We start from the raw sequence: 14,762 nt of genomic DNA on the forward strand, positions 1-14,762 counted from the left end.
TCCAGACACCTTCCTGTCTCTGTCTCCTGCCCCCCAGTGCTGGAGTTGTAGACATGCACCTCCTTACCTGGCCTTCTACATGGATACTGGAGATCTAACACTGCACTTTGCACACTGAGCCATCCGTTTGTCCCCAAAAGTACATTTTAGCTCTCACATAGGAGTGAGTACCACAGGTACTTATCTTTATGTGGCTGGTGTATGTCCTTGTCCTAATGCATCCAATTCCATGCGTGTTGCTACATGTGCTGGGATTCCATCCTTTTCATGGCTGGATTGCATTATTAGACTCTTTTACCTCTCCAGCTCCATGTAGGCATGTGCCTGATATAAGAAAACTCCTGTTTCATTATGTGCAGTCTTCGATGTATTGTTTGAAAACTGCTGACTGACTTACATAGCCAACCCAATACAAACATTCAAAGCAAGCAGGACAGAAAAAGTCCAGGAGTCTAGACCTCTTCCCTGCATTTCAGCCCCCACTGATAAAAGTGTAGAATAGAACTCAGCTGTGAGTTCTACTCAGTAGGGTTTATAGCTCAGAGTTAGTCCTCAAAGATCCATATACAAGAGCTAGGTGTGATGGTGCACACTTATAATCCCAGCATTGGGAAGGAGAAGATCGGTGGTTCACTAGGGCTTACTGGTCAACCAGCCTAGTCTACTTGGTGAGCTCTAGGCCAATGAGGTATCCTGTCTAAAAAACAGCCAAGTAGGGTCTGCAGAGATGGCTCAACAACTCAGCACACTGACTTCTATGTCAGAGGACACAGGTTCAATTTTCAACACTCACATGGCGGCTCACAACTAACTGGGACTCTAGTTTCAGGGGATCTGACACCTTCTTCTGACCTTCACGGCACTGTATGCATGTGATACACAGACATAGACGTAGGCAAAAGCCCATCCACATAAAATAAGAAGAAATAAATCTCAAAAGCAAAACCAGGTGTATAGTGCCTAAGAAATGACAGATAAGGTTGAATTCTGGTCTCTGCATATACATTCACACATATATGTACATAGACTTACATTAACATACATACAAAAGGGAGCCTAGGATGTTTTCCTAGAGTAGAAGAAAGAAAGGGTGAAACTTTGTCTTTGGACCTCAGTTTGCTCTGAGTAGTGGTTTTTTGTTTTGTTTTGTTTTGTTTTTAATGCTGTTTATCATCACTCGACAATCTGTCCTGGGTGTTCCACAGAGCCAGCACACACAAGTCAGTTTTTCTCAGACTACGTAAGTCATAGCCTAGGGTCAGGAATAGAGAGAGAGAGCTTGTAGTATGTCTGTCGATAGCTGATAAGTTTGTTTTGATAGATCAGAGGATTAGTTATATTGTATTTAAGTTTTTTTGAGATTTTGGACTTAGAATAGATTACTTTTGCTTTCTCTTAGTTCAGGTAATCATCCACCTCCCCTTAAAGAGGCTGTGTGTGCGCATGTGTGCATGTGTGCATGCAAGTGAGCAAATGTGCATCAGAGAGACAGATATGGAGAGATGTTGAGAAATGTTGAAAACTTTTTTTTTTGTTTTGCTTTGCTTGTTTGTTTGTTTTAAGATAGTTTCTTTGTGTAACAGAGCCCTGCCTGTCCTGGATTCACTTTGTAGTCCAGGCTGACCTCGAACTCTCAGAGATCCACCTGTCTTTGCCTCCTAAGTGCTAGGACTAAAGCATGTGCTGCCAAACCCAGCTAGGTGGTTGATTGTTTGTTTTGTTGTTTGCTAGGTGAGGTTCGTTTTGTTAGTTAAAATTCTTAATTTCATATCCGAAGTCTGGGTGTCCTGGCTCATGTGCTCATGTTACACTGGCGTGCCGGTATTAAGAGGCCCCACAGTGTGTCAGGGGACTCTCCTTGGTTTCATTTGATAGTGACTTGAAGACTCCCACGTGGAGACCTCTGCACCCAACTGTACTGTGCTCTCAGCACGATACATTTAAAGCCAGGGGCCCCCTTCCTGTGGGCTCTTGTCTGCTGTGCTTGAAGAAGTGTTGGCAATACAATCTGAAGAGGAGGAGTTGAGGGGACACTAGTAGAGAGTGTGGTTGTGTAGCGGCCATAAAGCCATTGCCTGGGGCAGGGCTGTAGCTTTGGTAGAGTGCCTGCCCATCACCACAAAGCCCTAAGCTTTGTGCCTGGCATTGCAGAGCAGGCACATGGTGGCACTTGCCTGTCGCCCCAGCGTTTGGGAGGTGGATGCAGGATAAGAAGTTCAGTTACCCTCATCTATGTAGGAAACCTTGGTCTACAGGTAATTTTGCCTCAAAAAGAAAATGATTTGTAAGTTCTGTTAAACTGTTGAATAATTTAAGTACCTAAACTCATTCCCTCGAATGTTTCCAACAGACATCCAGAGTGTTTGTTTGTTTGTTTTTACATGCAGATGGCAGCTTCCCCTCCCTCCTCTCCTTCCAGTCCTCCCCACTTTCCTCTGCACCCCCATCCATCTACTCCCCCTCCTCTGTTTCCCCTCAGGAAAGGGCAGGCCTCCCATGGATGTCACCCAGCCTTGGCATATCACGTTATAGTAAGGCTAGGCTCTCCTCTCCTCTTAAGGCCAGAGAAGGCAACCCAGCAGGGAAAAGGGTCTCTAAAGCAGAGACAGCTCCTGCTCCCACTGTTAGGAGTCCCACAAGAAGACCAAGCTACACAACTGTAACAGATGTGCAGAGGGCCTTGGTCAGGCCCATGCAGTCTCTGGTTGGTGTTTCAGTGTCTGTGAGTGAGCTCCTGTAGGCCCGGGTTAGTTGACTCTGTGGATTTTCTTGTGGTTTTCTTGGCCCCTCTGGCTCCCTCAGTCCTTCCTCCCCCTCTCCTCAGGATCCCCCAAGCTCCACTCTGGCTGTGGGTCTCTGCATCAGTTTCCATCACTTGCTGGGTGAAGCCTCTCATGACAGTCGAGGAGGACATCAGGTGTCCTGTTCTACGGATCTCCACCTGCTTTCTTTGAGATCTGGAGCTAGGGTGGTGGCCACCACGTTCCAGGAAGCTTGCTGTCTCTACCTGCCACAGAACTGGGGGTATAGGCATATGTGACCATACGAAGTTATTGACATGGTGCCTGGGATTCAAACTCAGGTCCTCTTGCTTGCATGGCAAATACTCTTAACCACTGAGCCAGTTCTTTGTGTTTTGCCTGTGAATAGTCAGAATAATTTGTAGTCTGTGCTTTCTGATTTGTTGTGATTGAGCTTTTAAAAAACAATAGTAATTTGAAGCATAAAATTTAGCCCACTTGTTGACCCAATTTTCCAAAGAAACCAGGGACATTGATCTGAAAATACAATCTTCAGCTTCAGTGATTTTATTCTGCACCTTTGTATCTATCCACATTATAAATCCCAGGTGGATATGGTAACACATGCCCGTAATCTCAGCATTAGAGAAACAGAGGCAGGAGTGTCATGAGCTCCAGGCCATCAGCCTGCATTATATGGTTCAACATTTCCTCAAAAACCCAAACAACAAAAGTAGATTCTAAACCTGAGTAACGTAGTCTCTGTGAGTTGAGGCCAGCCTGGTCTATGTGAGTTCCAGGCCAGCCTGGTCTACATATGGAGACCCTGTCTCAGAACAAACCGAGGCAAACCAAAGCCATAAATGCTGAGTTACTAAGGTCTCAAAACCGAGCTGCGTGTTCAGGATTTATGTCCTCTCTGATTATCCTGAGAGGAAGCCTTGCCCTGTGATTATTAAGAGCACGTGGCTTTGATTTCTCTTCTAAAACACAGCTAGAGGGCCAGGGATGCAGCCCAGTGGATAGAGTGCCTACCCAGCATGCACAGAGCCCCGAGACCCATCCCCAGTGCACCGTAAGTTGGGCTGATGGCGCTTGTATTTTGAAGGTGGAGCTGGGGAGGTGGAAGAAGGAGGATTAGAAGTTCATGGTCTTCTTTGGTTGCATAGGGAGTTCAAAGCCATCCTGGACTAGAAACCTTGTCCAAAAGAAAAGAAGGGAGAGATGGAGTAGTGGGTCATACAGCTCTCCCTCTGAGCATGCTTGCCTTCAGAGAGGACCTTTGTTTTGTTTTGTTAAAGGATAGTGCACCAGATACCTTCTTGGAATCACTAGTTTTCTGAAGCCTCACCCTCCCTTTTCTCGGTGTGCATGTGCTTGTGTGTTTGTTGTATGTTTGTGGAGGCCAGAACAGGGCATCCAGTGTCTTCCTCTACTTTTCCATGCCTTATTACCTTGACAAAGGGCTCTGACTGAGTCAGACGCTCTGTATTCTGTTGTTTAAAGTGTTTCAGCCTGGCTGGTCAGGGGTCACAGGCTTACACACCATGCTCAGCTTGTACATGGGTGCTGGGGATTCGAACGCAGGTCCTCATGCTTGCAGAGCAAATGCTCTTACCCACTGAGCTACCTCCCAGCCACTACAGCCCCCTGCTTTTCACAGGCAACATTGTTGATGTAGAGCCTGCTAGCCACTCTTTGAAATGTGGCTACTTCCCGGGCTGCTGAGCTGCACACGGACCCACTATTTGCCTAGGGAGTCTCCATTCCCAGCCCCTCTTTGAGTCTCAGTTTCCCTCTGTGGTCTCCCCTACCCGGGCTCCATGTGGTGAGCGGTCCCAATGGAATAACCAACCACTCGGATTTCATCTAATCCCCAGGACACAGTACATCAGGACTGAGGAGCTGTGGCTATGGTCGTATTGGTTTTCTTCTCTGTGTTTGCTTATTTCCTCTAGAGCACAGGATAGCTTACGGTAGAGAGATACTACATATGATATTCTTGCAAACAGCAAGACGTTCTTAATGAAATGCCATGCTAATCTCTTGAATTCCATCCTTTTGTGATAGAATCTAATGATGAGATTAGAGCCCTGTGCCACGGAGCAGGGTAATCCTCTCGCTCCCCTCTCCCTGTTTATTTGGGTTGAAGAGTTTTACTTGTCTCTTTGGAGCGCCTATGTTAATTGAGTACTCAGTATTCATTACGAATAATCATGTCTTTTTTCTTGTTGAGCTTCGCAAGGGCCCTTTCGCCTTCTGTGAAAGCCGAGCAGACTGTATTAACTCCCGGTTTAATTTAAAAAAAAAAAAGAAAAGAAAAAGCATCGTGGAACTTGTGGGCGCAGCACCTTGAAGAACCACATGTTTAATAATGGGAAGGCTCGCCATCAGATCTGAATTAATAATGCTGCCGGGTTATGGTTTCAGAAGCTGGAGTCCTTGACCCGTTAGGTTGAAAGCACTGTGGCCGCCCTGCACCTCTGCGGGTCCTTTAGCTGAGCCATTTCCCCTGTGAATAATTAGAAGCATTTGAAGGTATTGCACAGAAGCCAATCTGTGCCTTTCACTTTGCTGAAGCCTCATGAATGAGTCATGAGCGGGGCCAAAAATTAACTTCTTCAGACACATATTTTGATGGGTCATGAGGGAGAATGTAAAGTGATCTGTAAAATATTCCACTGATCCTCTAAGTATTAAATTATTATACCTACAGGCTAATTTGGGGGGGGGCAGAGGGAGTCCCTCCCCTTCTGGAACTGATTCGCCTATTTAAAAGAGATCAAGGCTTTTATTTTTCAGAAGTATAAATGAGCAATGTTAGTATTTCTTGAAAACCTTCACTCTTGTGTTAACTCTTGGTTTTAATTTTAGAGTTATTGTTTGTAAATGTTTAAATTACATTTTGCGTGTGTGTGTGTGTATGTGTGTGAGTGTGTATGTTGGTGTGTGTGCATGTTGGTGTTTGTATGCGTGTGTATGTGTGTGTTGGTGTGTGTGTGCGTGTGTGCGCGTGTGCGTGTATATGTGTGTATATGAATATGTGAGTATGTGTGCATCCCTGTGTGTGTTAGTGTGTGTGTATATGAGTGTGTATAAGTGTGCGTATGTGTGTGAGTGTGTATGTTGGTGTGTGTGCATGTTGGTGTTTGTATGCGTGTGTATGTGTGTGTTGGTGTGTGTGTATGTGAGTGTGTGTAAGTGTGCATATGTGGGTGAATATGTATGTTGGTATGCATGTTGGTATTTGTATGCATGTGTATGTGTGTGTTGGTGTGTGTGTGTGCGTGTGCCTGTGTATGTGTGTATATGTGTATGTGAGTATGTGTGTGTGCCTGTGTGTGTTGGTGTGTGTGTATGTGAGTGTGTGAGTGTGTGTGTTGGTATGTGTGTGCATGTTGGTGTTTGTGTGCATGTGTATGTGTGTGTTGGTGTTTGTGTGCATGTGCGTGTGCGTCTGCGTGTGTGTAATTCAGAGAACAACTTGAGAATGTCAACTCTCTCCTTCCACCCTGGGCTTGAACTCAGGCTGCCAGGCTTGGCTTCAGGCTCCTTTACCCACTGAGCCATCTCACCAGCACGAGTTATTCTTTATTTTTAAATTATTTGAGTTTTAATCTCCTATAATCACACTGAAGCTTCTGGCTGGTTTGGTAAAAAGCCGTTATGCAGCCCAACCAGCACCGTGTCTTTTAATTGTGAGCACCTTTGATGACAAACCAGTGTAATGCAGATTTCTATACCTGCTTCAGATCTAGTTTCACATTAAAATCTCCTTTTTTCTCTCCTTTCCCCTTTTTCTTCTTTTCAGCCAGTGAAACTGAGATTGCATTCTTCTGTGGAGAAGATTATAGGAGATACAAAGCTAATCCCACCGCATCCTGGTGAAAGTCTCTAGGTACAACTTACATACCTTTATTCTACAAGTGATTTATTTTTTACTTATCAAATAAACCTTTAAAAAAAAATCCTTGGCTTGATTTCTCTCCATAGATATTCCTCACTCCCAATGTCTTTTCCCCTGCCTTTCCTTCCCTCCCGACTTTGCATCCTTCTTTCATTTCTTGTTATAAAATAAGCAAAACATTTGATTTTAAAAATTAAGTGTTTTTAATTTAAGAAGCATTACTTTTTAGGGTAAGGGGACATAGCTCAGTGGTTAGAGTGCCTGCCTAGCACCCACGAAGCCCTGCATTCCATCTCCAGCAGTGAATAATCCCCATGTGGTGGCAAAGGCCCATAACCCAGCACTTGAGACATAAAAGCAAGTGCATCAGGGGTTCAAGGTCATCCTTGTCTGTAGAGGCTACATGGGGCCCTGTCTCAAAAATAAATACACATCGTTTTGTTTCTTAAACTAGGGGCTATTTGGTATTTAACACGTTGGCTTCTTTAAAGAGATACAACCAGAACTGAGGAGATGGTTAAGAGCCTTGCTGCACAAGCACGAGGAACTGAGTTCAAATCCCCACTACCCGTGTGAAAACCAGGACATGGCCAGATGCTCCTGTATCCCCAGGGCTGTGGAGGGCAGAGACAAGAATGTCACTGGGGTGTGCTGGCTGCCAACCTTACTCTAGGGTCAGCAAGAGACCCCTCCTGAAAGGAATGAACAGAGTGGGAGCAGGGCACCCAGCATCCACGTCTGAGCTCTGCCTGTTAGGTGTGTGTGCACTCTGCCCCTGTGCATAACACACACACACACACGCACACACACACACACACACACACACACACAGAGAGAGAGAGAGAGAGAGAGAGAGAGAGAGAGAGAGAGAGATTAAAACCAAGATCATACTGTTCTGTGGTTTTTTTTTTTTTATTTTTATTTTTAAGATTCTCTTTAGAGAAACTGTCCCTATCTTTGGCTGCCAGACATTGCATGAGGTGACAGCCAAGGCCATCTTTCACCCCGGAGTGTCAGCCGTACACCCCCAAGGCATTGGATGGTAGTTATTTTAGGGGGAGCTCCTGCTATAGGAGGGATGCTTCGCTTTATTTATTGTATTTTATTTTGCATTAGACCACACAAATAATGGTACTAGCATTTTTTTTCTGGGACATTTCCTGACTTTTATTATAGCAAAGTGTAATAGAACCAAACTCATTCGTCAGGAGAGAGCAGGTAGCCGGATATGGGTGATTCCAGGAGTCAATTGTGGAGAGGCGTTCTGCATCCTGGAAGACACAACCTTCCAAAGCAGTATAACTTCTCAGACCCTGGGGGTGGCTGAACACTGGCTGTGTTGAAGGGGCCTCTCAGCTAGCACGTGTCTGCTTGGGACTCTAGAAGGACGGCTGGCCCTGGACTTTGCCAGCAGGACAAACTGGTTTCATTGTGGTGACGGAGCCAGCTTAATGTCTTTTCTGAGACTCAGCTCCAAGAGTCTGATTAGCATGGTGGGAAGCACTCCGCTCTGTGGAGATGTTTAATAGAGTCCTTTTTAAACATTGTTTGTCTTATTCCTTCCTTCATTAAGTGAAGTGCTGAGTACACAGATGGCCTCCGACAACTTTTGCCTCAGTAAGTAGAAAAGATAGCCATGCTTTTAGTAGAGTGGCAGGACAGACTGCCGCAGGAACAGGGACAAGGAGGTAATCAGTTGTATACGTTATCATTTTTGTTGTATTAGTTTTCTAAGGTCTAGTTGAGCTTTGTTTTCAAAAACTGAATAGATATTTTTACTAAGGGAAAGAGTTGTGTTGTTGTTGGTGATGGTGGTGATGGTGGTAGCAGTGATGGTGGTGGTGGTGGTAGTGGTGGTTGTGGGGTGATGGTGGCAGTGATGGTGGTGGTGATGGTGGTGGTGGTGATGGTGGTGGTGGTGGTGATGGTGATAATGATGGTGGTGGTGGTGGTGGTGACGGTGGTGGTGGTGATGGTGGTGGTGGTTGTGGTGGTGGTGACAGTGATGGTGGTGGTGGTGACAGTGATGGTGGTGATGGTGGTGATGGTAGTGGTGGTGATGGTGGTGGTGATGGTGGTGGTGACAGTGATGGTGGTGGTGGTGGTAATGGTGGTGGTGGTGATGGTGGTGGTGGTGATGGTGGTGATGGTGGTGGTGGTGATGGTAGTGATGGTGGTGGTGGTGATGGTGGTGATGGTGGTGGTGACAGTGATGGTGGTGGTGGTGGTGGTGATGGTGGTGGTGACAGTGATGGTGGTGGTGGTGGTGATGGTGGTGATGGTTTCGTTGCCGGGCATGTGTCACCACAGTGTGCATGAGGAGCTTGGGGGACAGCTTTGTGGAGTCAGTTGTCAGTTCTTCCCTAGCTTCACGAGATTTGGGGGTTGAACTCAAATCCTAATGCTTGTCTGGTGAGTACTTTATTTACCGAGCCATGTCACCAGCCTGAATGCTTCTTGTCTTTGTCGTTGTTGTTTGGCTGTTCTGTGTTTTTTGTTTTAAGAGGCACTTAGATCAAGTGCCAGGGAAAAGGTTGAGGCTTTAGTAGAAAGTGCAGGTTCCAAAGACTGTGGACAGGGACTGTGATTTCCAATAGTGAAATAAACATGGGAAATGACGAGAATTTTAGAAGAAAGTTTGGATAATGTGCATGACCTTGGGGTGGTTCCTGACCTTCATCAGATCTGACGTATGGATATGGAAAACTAGGTTAGAGAAGTCACAGTGGCTGGATGGTTGGCTCAGCAGTTAAGAGTGTAGACAGCTCTTACAGAGGACATTAGTTCCGTTCTCAACACCCATCTCCAGGAGTTCACAACCACCTGTGACTCCAGCTCTGAGGGATCCCGCGCCCTCTTCTGGCCTCCGTGGGCACTGCACTCAGGTGCACAAACTCGCACACAAGCATGCATACCTACATGTAATTAACAAAATGAATCTTAAAAAAAAATCACATGAGGGTCAAAACACAAAGACTGGAAGAGTCTATTTGCATGTGTAAAGTAAAGGATTGGTTTCTAGAATATTTAAAGGACTTGTGCAAATCCGTGAAAAGAAAGCAACCATACAAAGAAAATTTACAAAGATTTGTATAAAAGGAATATGGGGGGAGTGTGGACAAGGTGCTTAGGAGGTAAAAGACATGCTACTAAGCCTAAAGACAGAGACAGACAGACAGAGATAGGGGCAGAGATTGACAGATTGGAGGGTGGGGGAGGCAGAGAATAAAAGAAACACTTGTATGTATAACAGATATGAGGCTACACGTCCCGTTTTTCAAGGAAACTGAAGTTAAAATAGCAGGCTGCTACTTTCCGTCAACAGACTGACAGAAAGGAACAGGTCTGGCAGCGCACTGGGAGAGATGTGTGCTGTGCTCCTCATGGAAATGTGAGTCTTGCACAGTCATTTAAGTGGGCCATTTCAAGGAGCGTCTGCTGAAATAGGTGCAAATTACAGGGACCTAGAAGTTCCAATTCTCGGAGTCTTTTCCTAAGAAATCTCTAAGAAGAGAATTCACTGTAGAGTTAAAAATAGGAAACTGTGACCAACCTAAACTGTGGTGACAGAGAGGCTGTCTTATCCGAGTGTCTCTGTGTTCTAGATTCCTAGTTAAGCAGCAATGGGGACATTGTGTCATTCAGCAACATGGAGTCTGAGACATATGACGAATACAATTGCAGAGGTCTCAAACAGATGGGATACAAGCTTTGAAAAGCACATCAGGTCGGTGAGATGAGGCTGGGTGGGTAAAGGAGCTTGCCGCCAAGCCGGAAGACCTGAGTTCAATCCCAGGGACTGCATGGCAGTGGGTGAGAACTCGTTCCCACAAGCTGTATACAAGTACTGTGGGTGATACGATGGCCAGTATCGATTTTCACTCTGACTGGGTCTAGAATTACCTAGGAGACAAATCTCTGGGCATGTCTGAGCTTCTAGATTTGGTTAATTATGATGGGAATGCCCACACTAGCTGTAGGCAGCAACATCCCATGGACTGGGCATCCGTCCCTCTGCTTCTTGACTGTGGATGCTGTGTGAGCAGTGCGTCACGCTCCTGCTGCTGTGCCTTCCCCACCAGGATGGACTGTGCCCTTGAAACTTTTGTCACAGCAACAAGACACACACACACACACACACACATATATCTTATGCAACATATATGTGCACAAAAGGACATGCAGGCAGAAGCTAGGGGCAGGAAACAAAGGCAGAAAGAGTCCAGTTGATAAGGCTTAATTTTACCAGACTATATCTGCATTCAAAATCATTAAAGCACATCTGCTATATATACAGTAAATTTTATTTTTTTAAGATTTATTTATTTTTTTTATATGAGTACACTGTACCTGTTTTCAGACACAACAGAAGAGGGCATCGGATCCCAGATGGTTGTAGGCCACCATGTGGTTGCTGGGAATTGGACTCAGGTCCTCTAGAAGAGCAGTCAGTGCTCTTAACCACTGAGCCATCTCACAATTTTACAATAAATTTTAAAAACAGCAATAACAACAACAACAACCCCCTGAGGTGAATGTCGTGAACATGTGATCATTTTGGTATATTATTTCCCTCTGAATTGTTTTTCCCACATTTATATCTTAGCACTTATGCATTTTAACTTTTACAAGTAATATTTACTTTTTAGAAACCATCTTGGAGGTGAAATATATATAATTTTATAGATGATTACATTTATAATATTATACATATATAATATATACTATAGCTTAGGCTAGCCTTAGACTTGTTTTGTAACCAAGGATAAACTTGAACTCCTTATCTTTCTGCCCTTCCCTCCCACACGCCGAGATTCCAGAAATGCTGTTTAATACTGGTGCAGGGAGACTGAAGGCAAGTCCTCAGGAGGGCCAGGCTCCAGTGGAACCCTGCCTCCTAAATTCCCATATCCTCAGGTCAGTTCCCTGCTCACCATTCTGTGTAAGACATTTTAGGCATAATGTAGGCATGCTGGCATGTGTCTAAAGTTCCAAGTACTTAGAAGGCTGAAGTGGGGGGAGCGGTTTTTTAAAAATTTTATATATATATATATATGCATATATATATATTATATATACACATTTTTAAAGATTATATTTTTACTGTGTGCACACACATGCACGCATGTGCGTGTGTACTGTATGTGTGCATTTGTGTGTGTTGTGTGTGATGGTCAATATATGCAAATCAGAGGACAACTTGTGGAGACTCAGTTGTCTTCTTCCTCTCGTGAGACTGAGGGATCCAACTCAGGTCCTCACGCCTGGCAGTGAGCACCCACACCCTTGAGCCATCTCCGCGGCCAGGGGTTGCAGTCGTAAATACAGTTGAGAGGCCCCATTTTGTTGCAGTCAGACATCAAACCCCACAGTAGACCTGTGCTGGAGCATGAAGGACGCTTGCTTTCCCTGTGGAGAAGACAACAGGGCCCACAGTGCAAGAGTTGTCACAGTAACAAGACATATAGCTTATGCAATATACATGTGCACAAATTAGTGTCAAATGGGACACTCTCCGAAGTCCCTTAATAGCTAGGGCCTGACAGGAAGCCAGTTCTCATCACACGTGACGTGGTTCTCACAAAGAACTGTCTCAGATACTGCAACTTCATCTTGGAACAAAGAATCCTGACCCTCAGAGACATTGAGCCTTTGACCCCCAGGGACATCGAGCCACTCTGGCCCCCAGAGACATCGAGCCACTCTGGCCCCCAGGGACATCGAGCCACTCTGACCCTCAGGGACATCGAGCCACTTGCCTTGGCATAAAATCTGATTAGAGGTTTTCTTTTTGTTTACATTGCAAGCACTGAGTTGTCTGGGTCAATGGACTATGCACACGTGGGGTGGGGGAGGTGATGGCTCAACAGGTAAAGGTGCTTGCTGCCAAGTTTGATTTCCTGGGTTTGATCCCCAGGACCCACATGTGGAAGGAGAAGATCACTTGTTGCACGCTGTCCTGTGACTGCATACACACACGTCCAAACATGCACATTGCCTCTGATGTCATACCTCACTTTCAGAGATGCATGGAGATAGTGGCATTGGGCACTCAGGGAACACGATAGGACTCTTGTCCACCGTTACCAGTGGGCAGCTTCCAACCGTGTTCACCACAGGACTTAAAGCTCATCCTTGCCACCCTCAGTGCAAAGAACCTGTCTTCCTGTGTCAGAGGAGAGAACAGGCTCCGATGCTAACCACGTGGGTTGTGCGATCCTGGGGCATCTTTTCACCACACTGCTTTCCCAGATACATGCAACAGCAGTGATCCTGCCCGTATGCGACACCCGAGGGTGTGGCCCAGCCCGGGAATCTGTGGAGGACAGGAGGGGAGGGCAGGGCGTACCTCCTTCTGACAATACATTAGTCATTTGTGGCAGGCTCTGAGTTATTGCTGGATTGCTTTCTTAGTAGGCAGAGCAGTCCGAATGCAGGTGTGTCTGAGCAACTGTGTGTGCATACATGTGTGCATACATGATCATGTGAGGTCGTGTGTGTGCGTGTAGGGGGGTATGAATGCACATGTACATGCATGTGGAGGCTGAGAGCAGCAAATAGGTTCCATCATCGGGCTGGAATTAGCCACTTAGGCTGTGGCCATGGAGCCCTCGGACCCACCTGTCTCCTTTCCCTAGAGGCTTTCTGTAGACGCTGTGCTTTGAACTCAAGATACTTTGTGCTTTTTTAAAAAACATTTTATTTATCTATTATTTAATGTACATATATGTGAGTGATGTCAGTCCTCATCATCCACCGTATTTTGACAGGGTCTCTGTCGTTTGCTGCTTCTGATGCCTAAGCTGGCTGGCCTGTAAGTTTCTGGGGAATGCTCCTGTCTTTGTATTCTCTTTCATTGTATGATTGCTGAGATTGTAGGTAGGCTCTCCTGCCACCAGCTTTACATGGGTCCCGGGGATTCGAACTTGAGTCCTCATGCTTGTGCAGCAAGTGCTGTAATGGGGGGAGCATCTCCCTGACCCCAGGCAGCTGGATTTCTGTCATCCCTTTCTCATTATGGGTAGGTTTTGGGCGGACGGGGCTCAGCTCATGATGGCTGTTTGACCCCACGCTAATTCTCAGAAAGTCTGGGTGAATCCAATTAGGAAAGCTAATCCAATAGGAAAATGCTCTCCTCGTTGACTCAACAGTGATTTGATCTCGGCCCTCGGGACAAGCGGCTTAGGGCACTGTGGACTCAGCATCCCAGGATCTCACGGTGACCCCACAGTGTGACACCTGTGTCCCTTCCCTTCACTCTGCCTCCGGCATCTCTGGGAAGTGCAGGTACAGAGGAGAAGCTATGCCCGTCAAATCTTTCCATCTGAAACATTTATTATCCAGTGATTCAGACCTGAGATCAGCCTCCTGTGCCCAATTATGCATTTTGGGTGAGAACATGAACTTAAGAATTTAGGTAATGGCCTTTCTTCGAGAGCTCATACAATGTACAATGGCCCAGGAGAAGCATCCGGATGCGAGTCATCCTGCTCACATGGTGTTTTATAGGGTGTGGCCTGCCCTGTCCTGTGCTGCTCTGAGTGAGCACCCGGACAATAACGACTTTTGTAGGCAGCCAGGCTGAAGATGGAGAACATCCACTTTGGGCCCCAGACGATGCAAAGGCGGAGTGTGATTCAGTGGGTGACGTTCCTGTTACACAAGCCTGAGGATTCCCAGGACTCACTCAAGAAGACCAGATGGCGGGCTGGAGAGGTGGCTCAGCGGTTAAGAGCACCGGCTGCTCTTCCAGAGGTCCTGGGTTCAGTTCCCAGCACCCACATGGTGGCCCACAACTCTCCATAACTCCAGTTTCCGGTAATTCAACACCATCTTCCTACCTCTGTGGACTCCTGAATGTGTGTGGCACTTATATACCTAGGCACATACGCACATACACATAAAATATTTATTTTAAGAAAAACCCAGATGGACCAGTGAGATAGCTCAGTGGATAAAGAGGTGTGTGGCCATGCCTGATGACCTCAGTTTGATCACGACCTACATGGCAGAAAGAGAGAACTGGTTTCTTCAGGTTGTCCTCTGACCTTCACACACACACACACACACACACACACACACACACACACACACACACTCTACCCTCAGCCAAA

At 46.0% G+C, this 14,762-nt stretch overlaps 1 protein-coding gene across 12 annotated transcripts in view; it reads left to right on the top strand.

Annotated features, from left to right (window-relative positions):
- C13h2orf76 (similar to chromosome 2 open reading frame 76) overlaps nucleotides 1-14,762 on the top strand; it is an 87,908-nt gene that overhangs the window by 59,479 nt on the left and 13,667 nt on the right. For 3 of the 12 annotated variants that reach the window (XR_010056902.1, XR_010056903.1, XR_010056906.1), the window contains 4 exons: nucleotides 6,553-6,639; nucleotides 10,254-11,565; nucleotides 13,419-13,462; nucleotides 13,800-14,466. The exons of 1 other annotated variant lie outside the window; for it this stretch is intronic. Coding sequence is in view for 4 of the 11 variants with exons in the window: in NM_001401154.1 (NP_001388083.1) it covers nucleotides 6,557-6,639 (83 nt within the window). In the remaining 7 variants the exon portion in view is untranslated. Of the gene's footprint in view, nucleotides 1-6,552; nucleotides 8,478-10,253; nucleotides 11,566-13,418; nucleotides 13,463-13,799; nucleotides 14,467-14,762 lie in introns of those variants that run through there. 8 more of the 12 variants (NM_001401155.1, NM_001134500.2, NM_001401156.1 and 5 more) reach the window with 5 other exon arrangements.

This window comes from Rattus norvegicus, chromosome 13 (assembly GCF_036323735.1).
Source record: "Rattus norvegicus strain BN/NHsdMcwi chromosome 13, GRCr8, whole genome shotgun sequence".
Classification (NCBI taxonomy): Eukaryota; Metazoa; Chordata; class Mammalia; order Rodentia; family Muridae; genus Rattus; species Rattus norvegicus.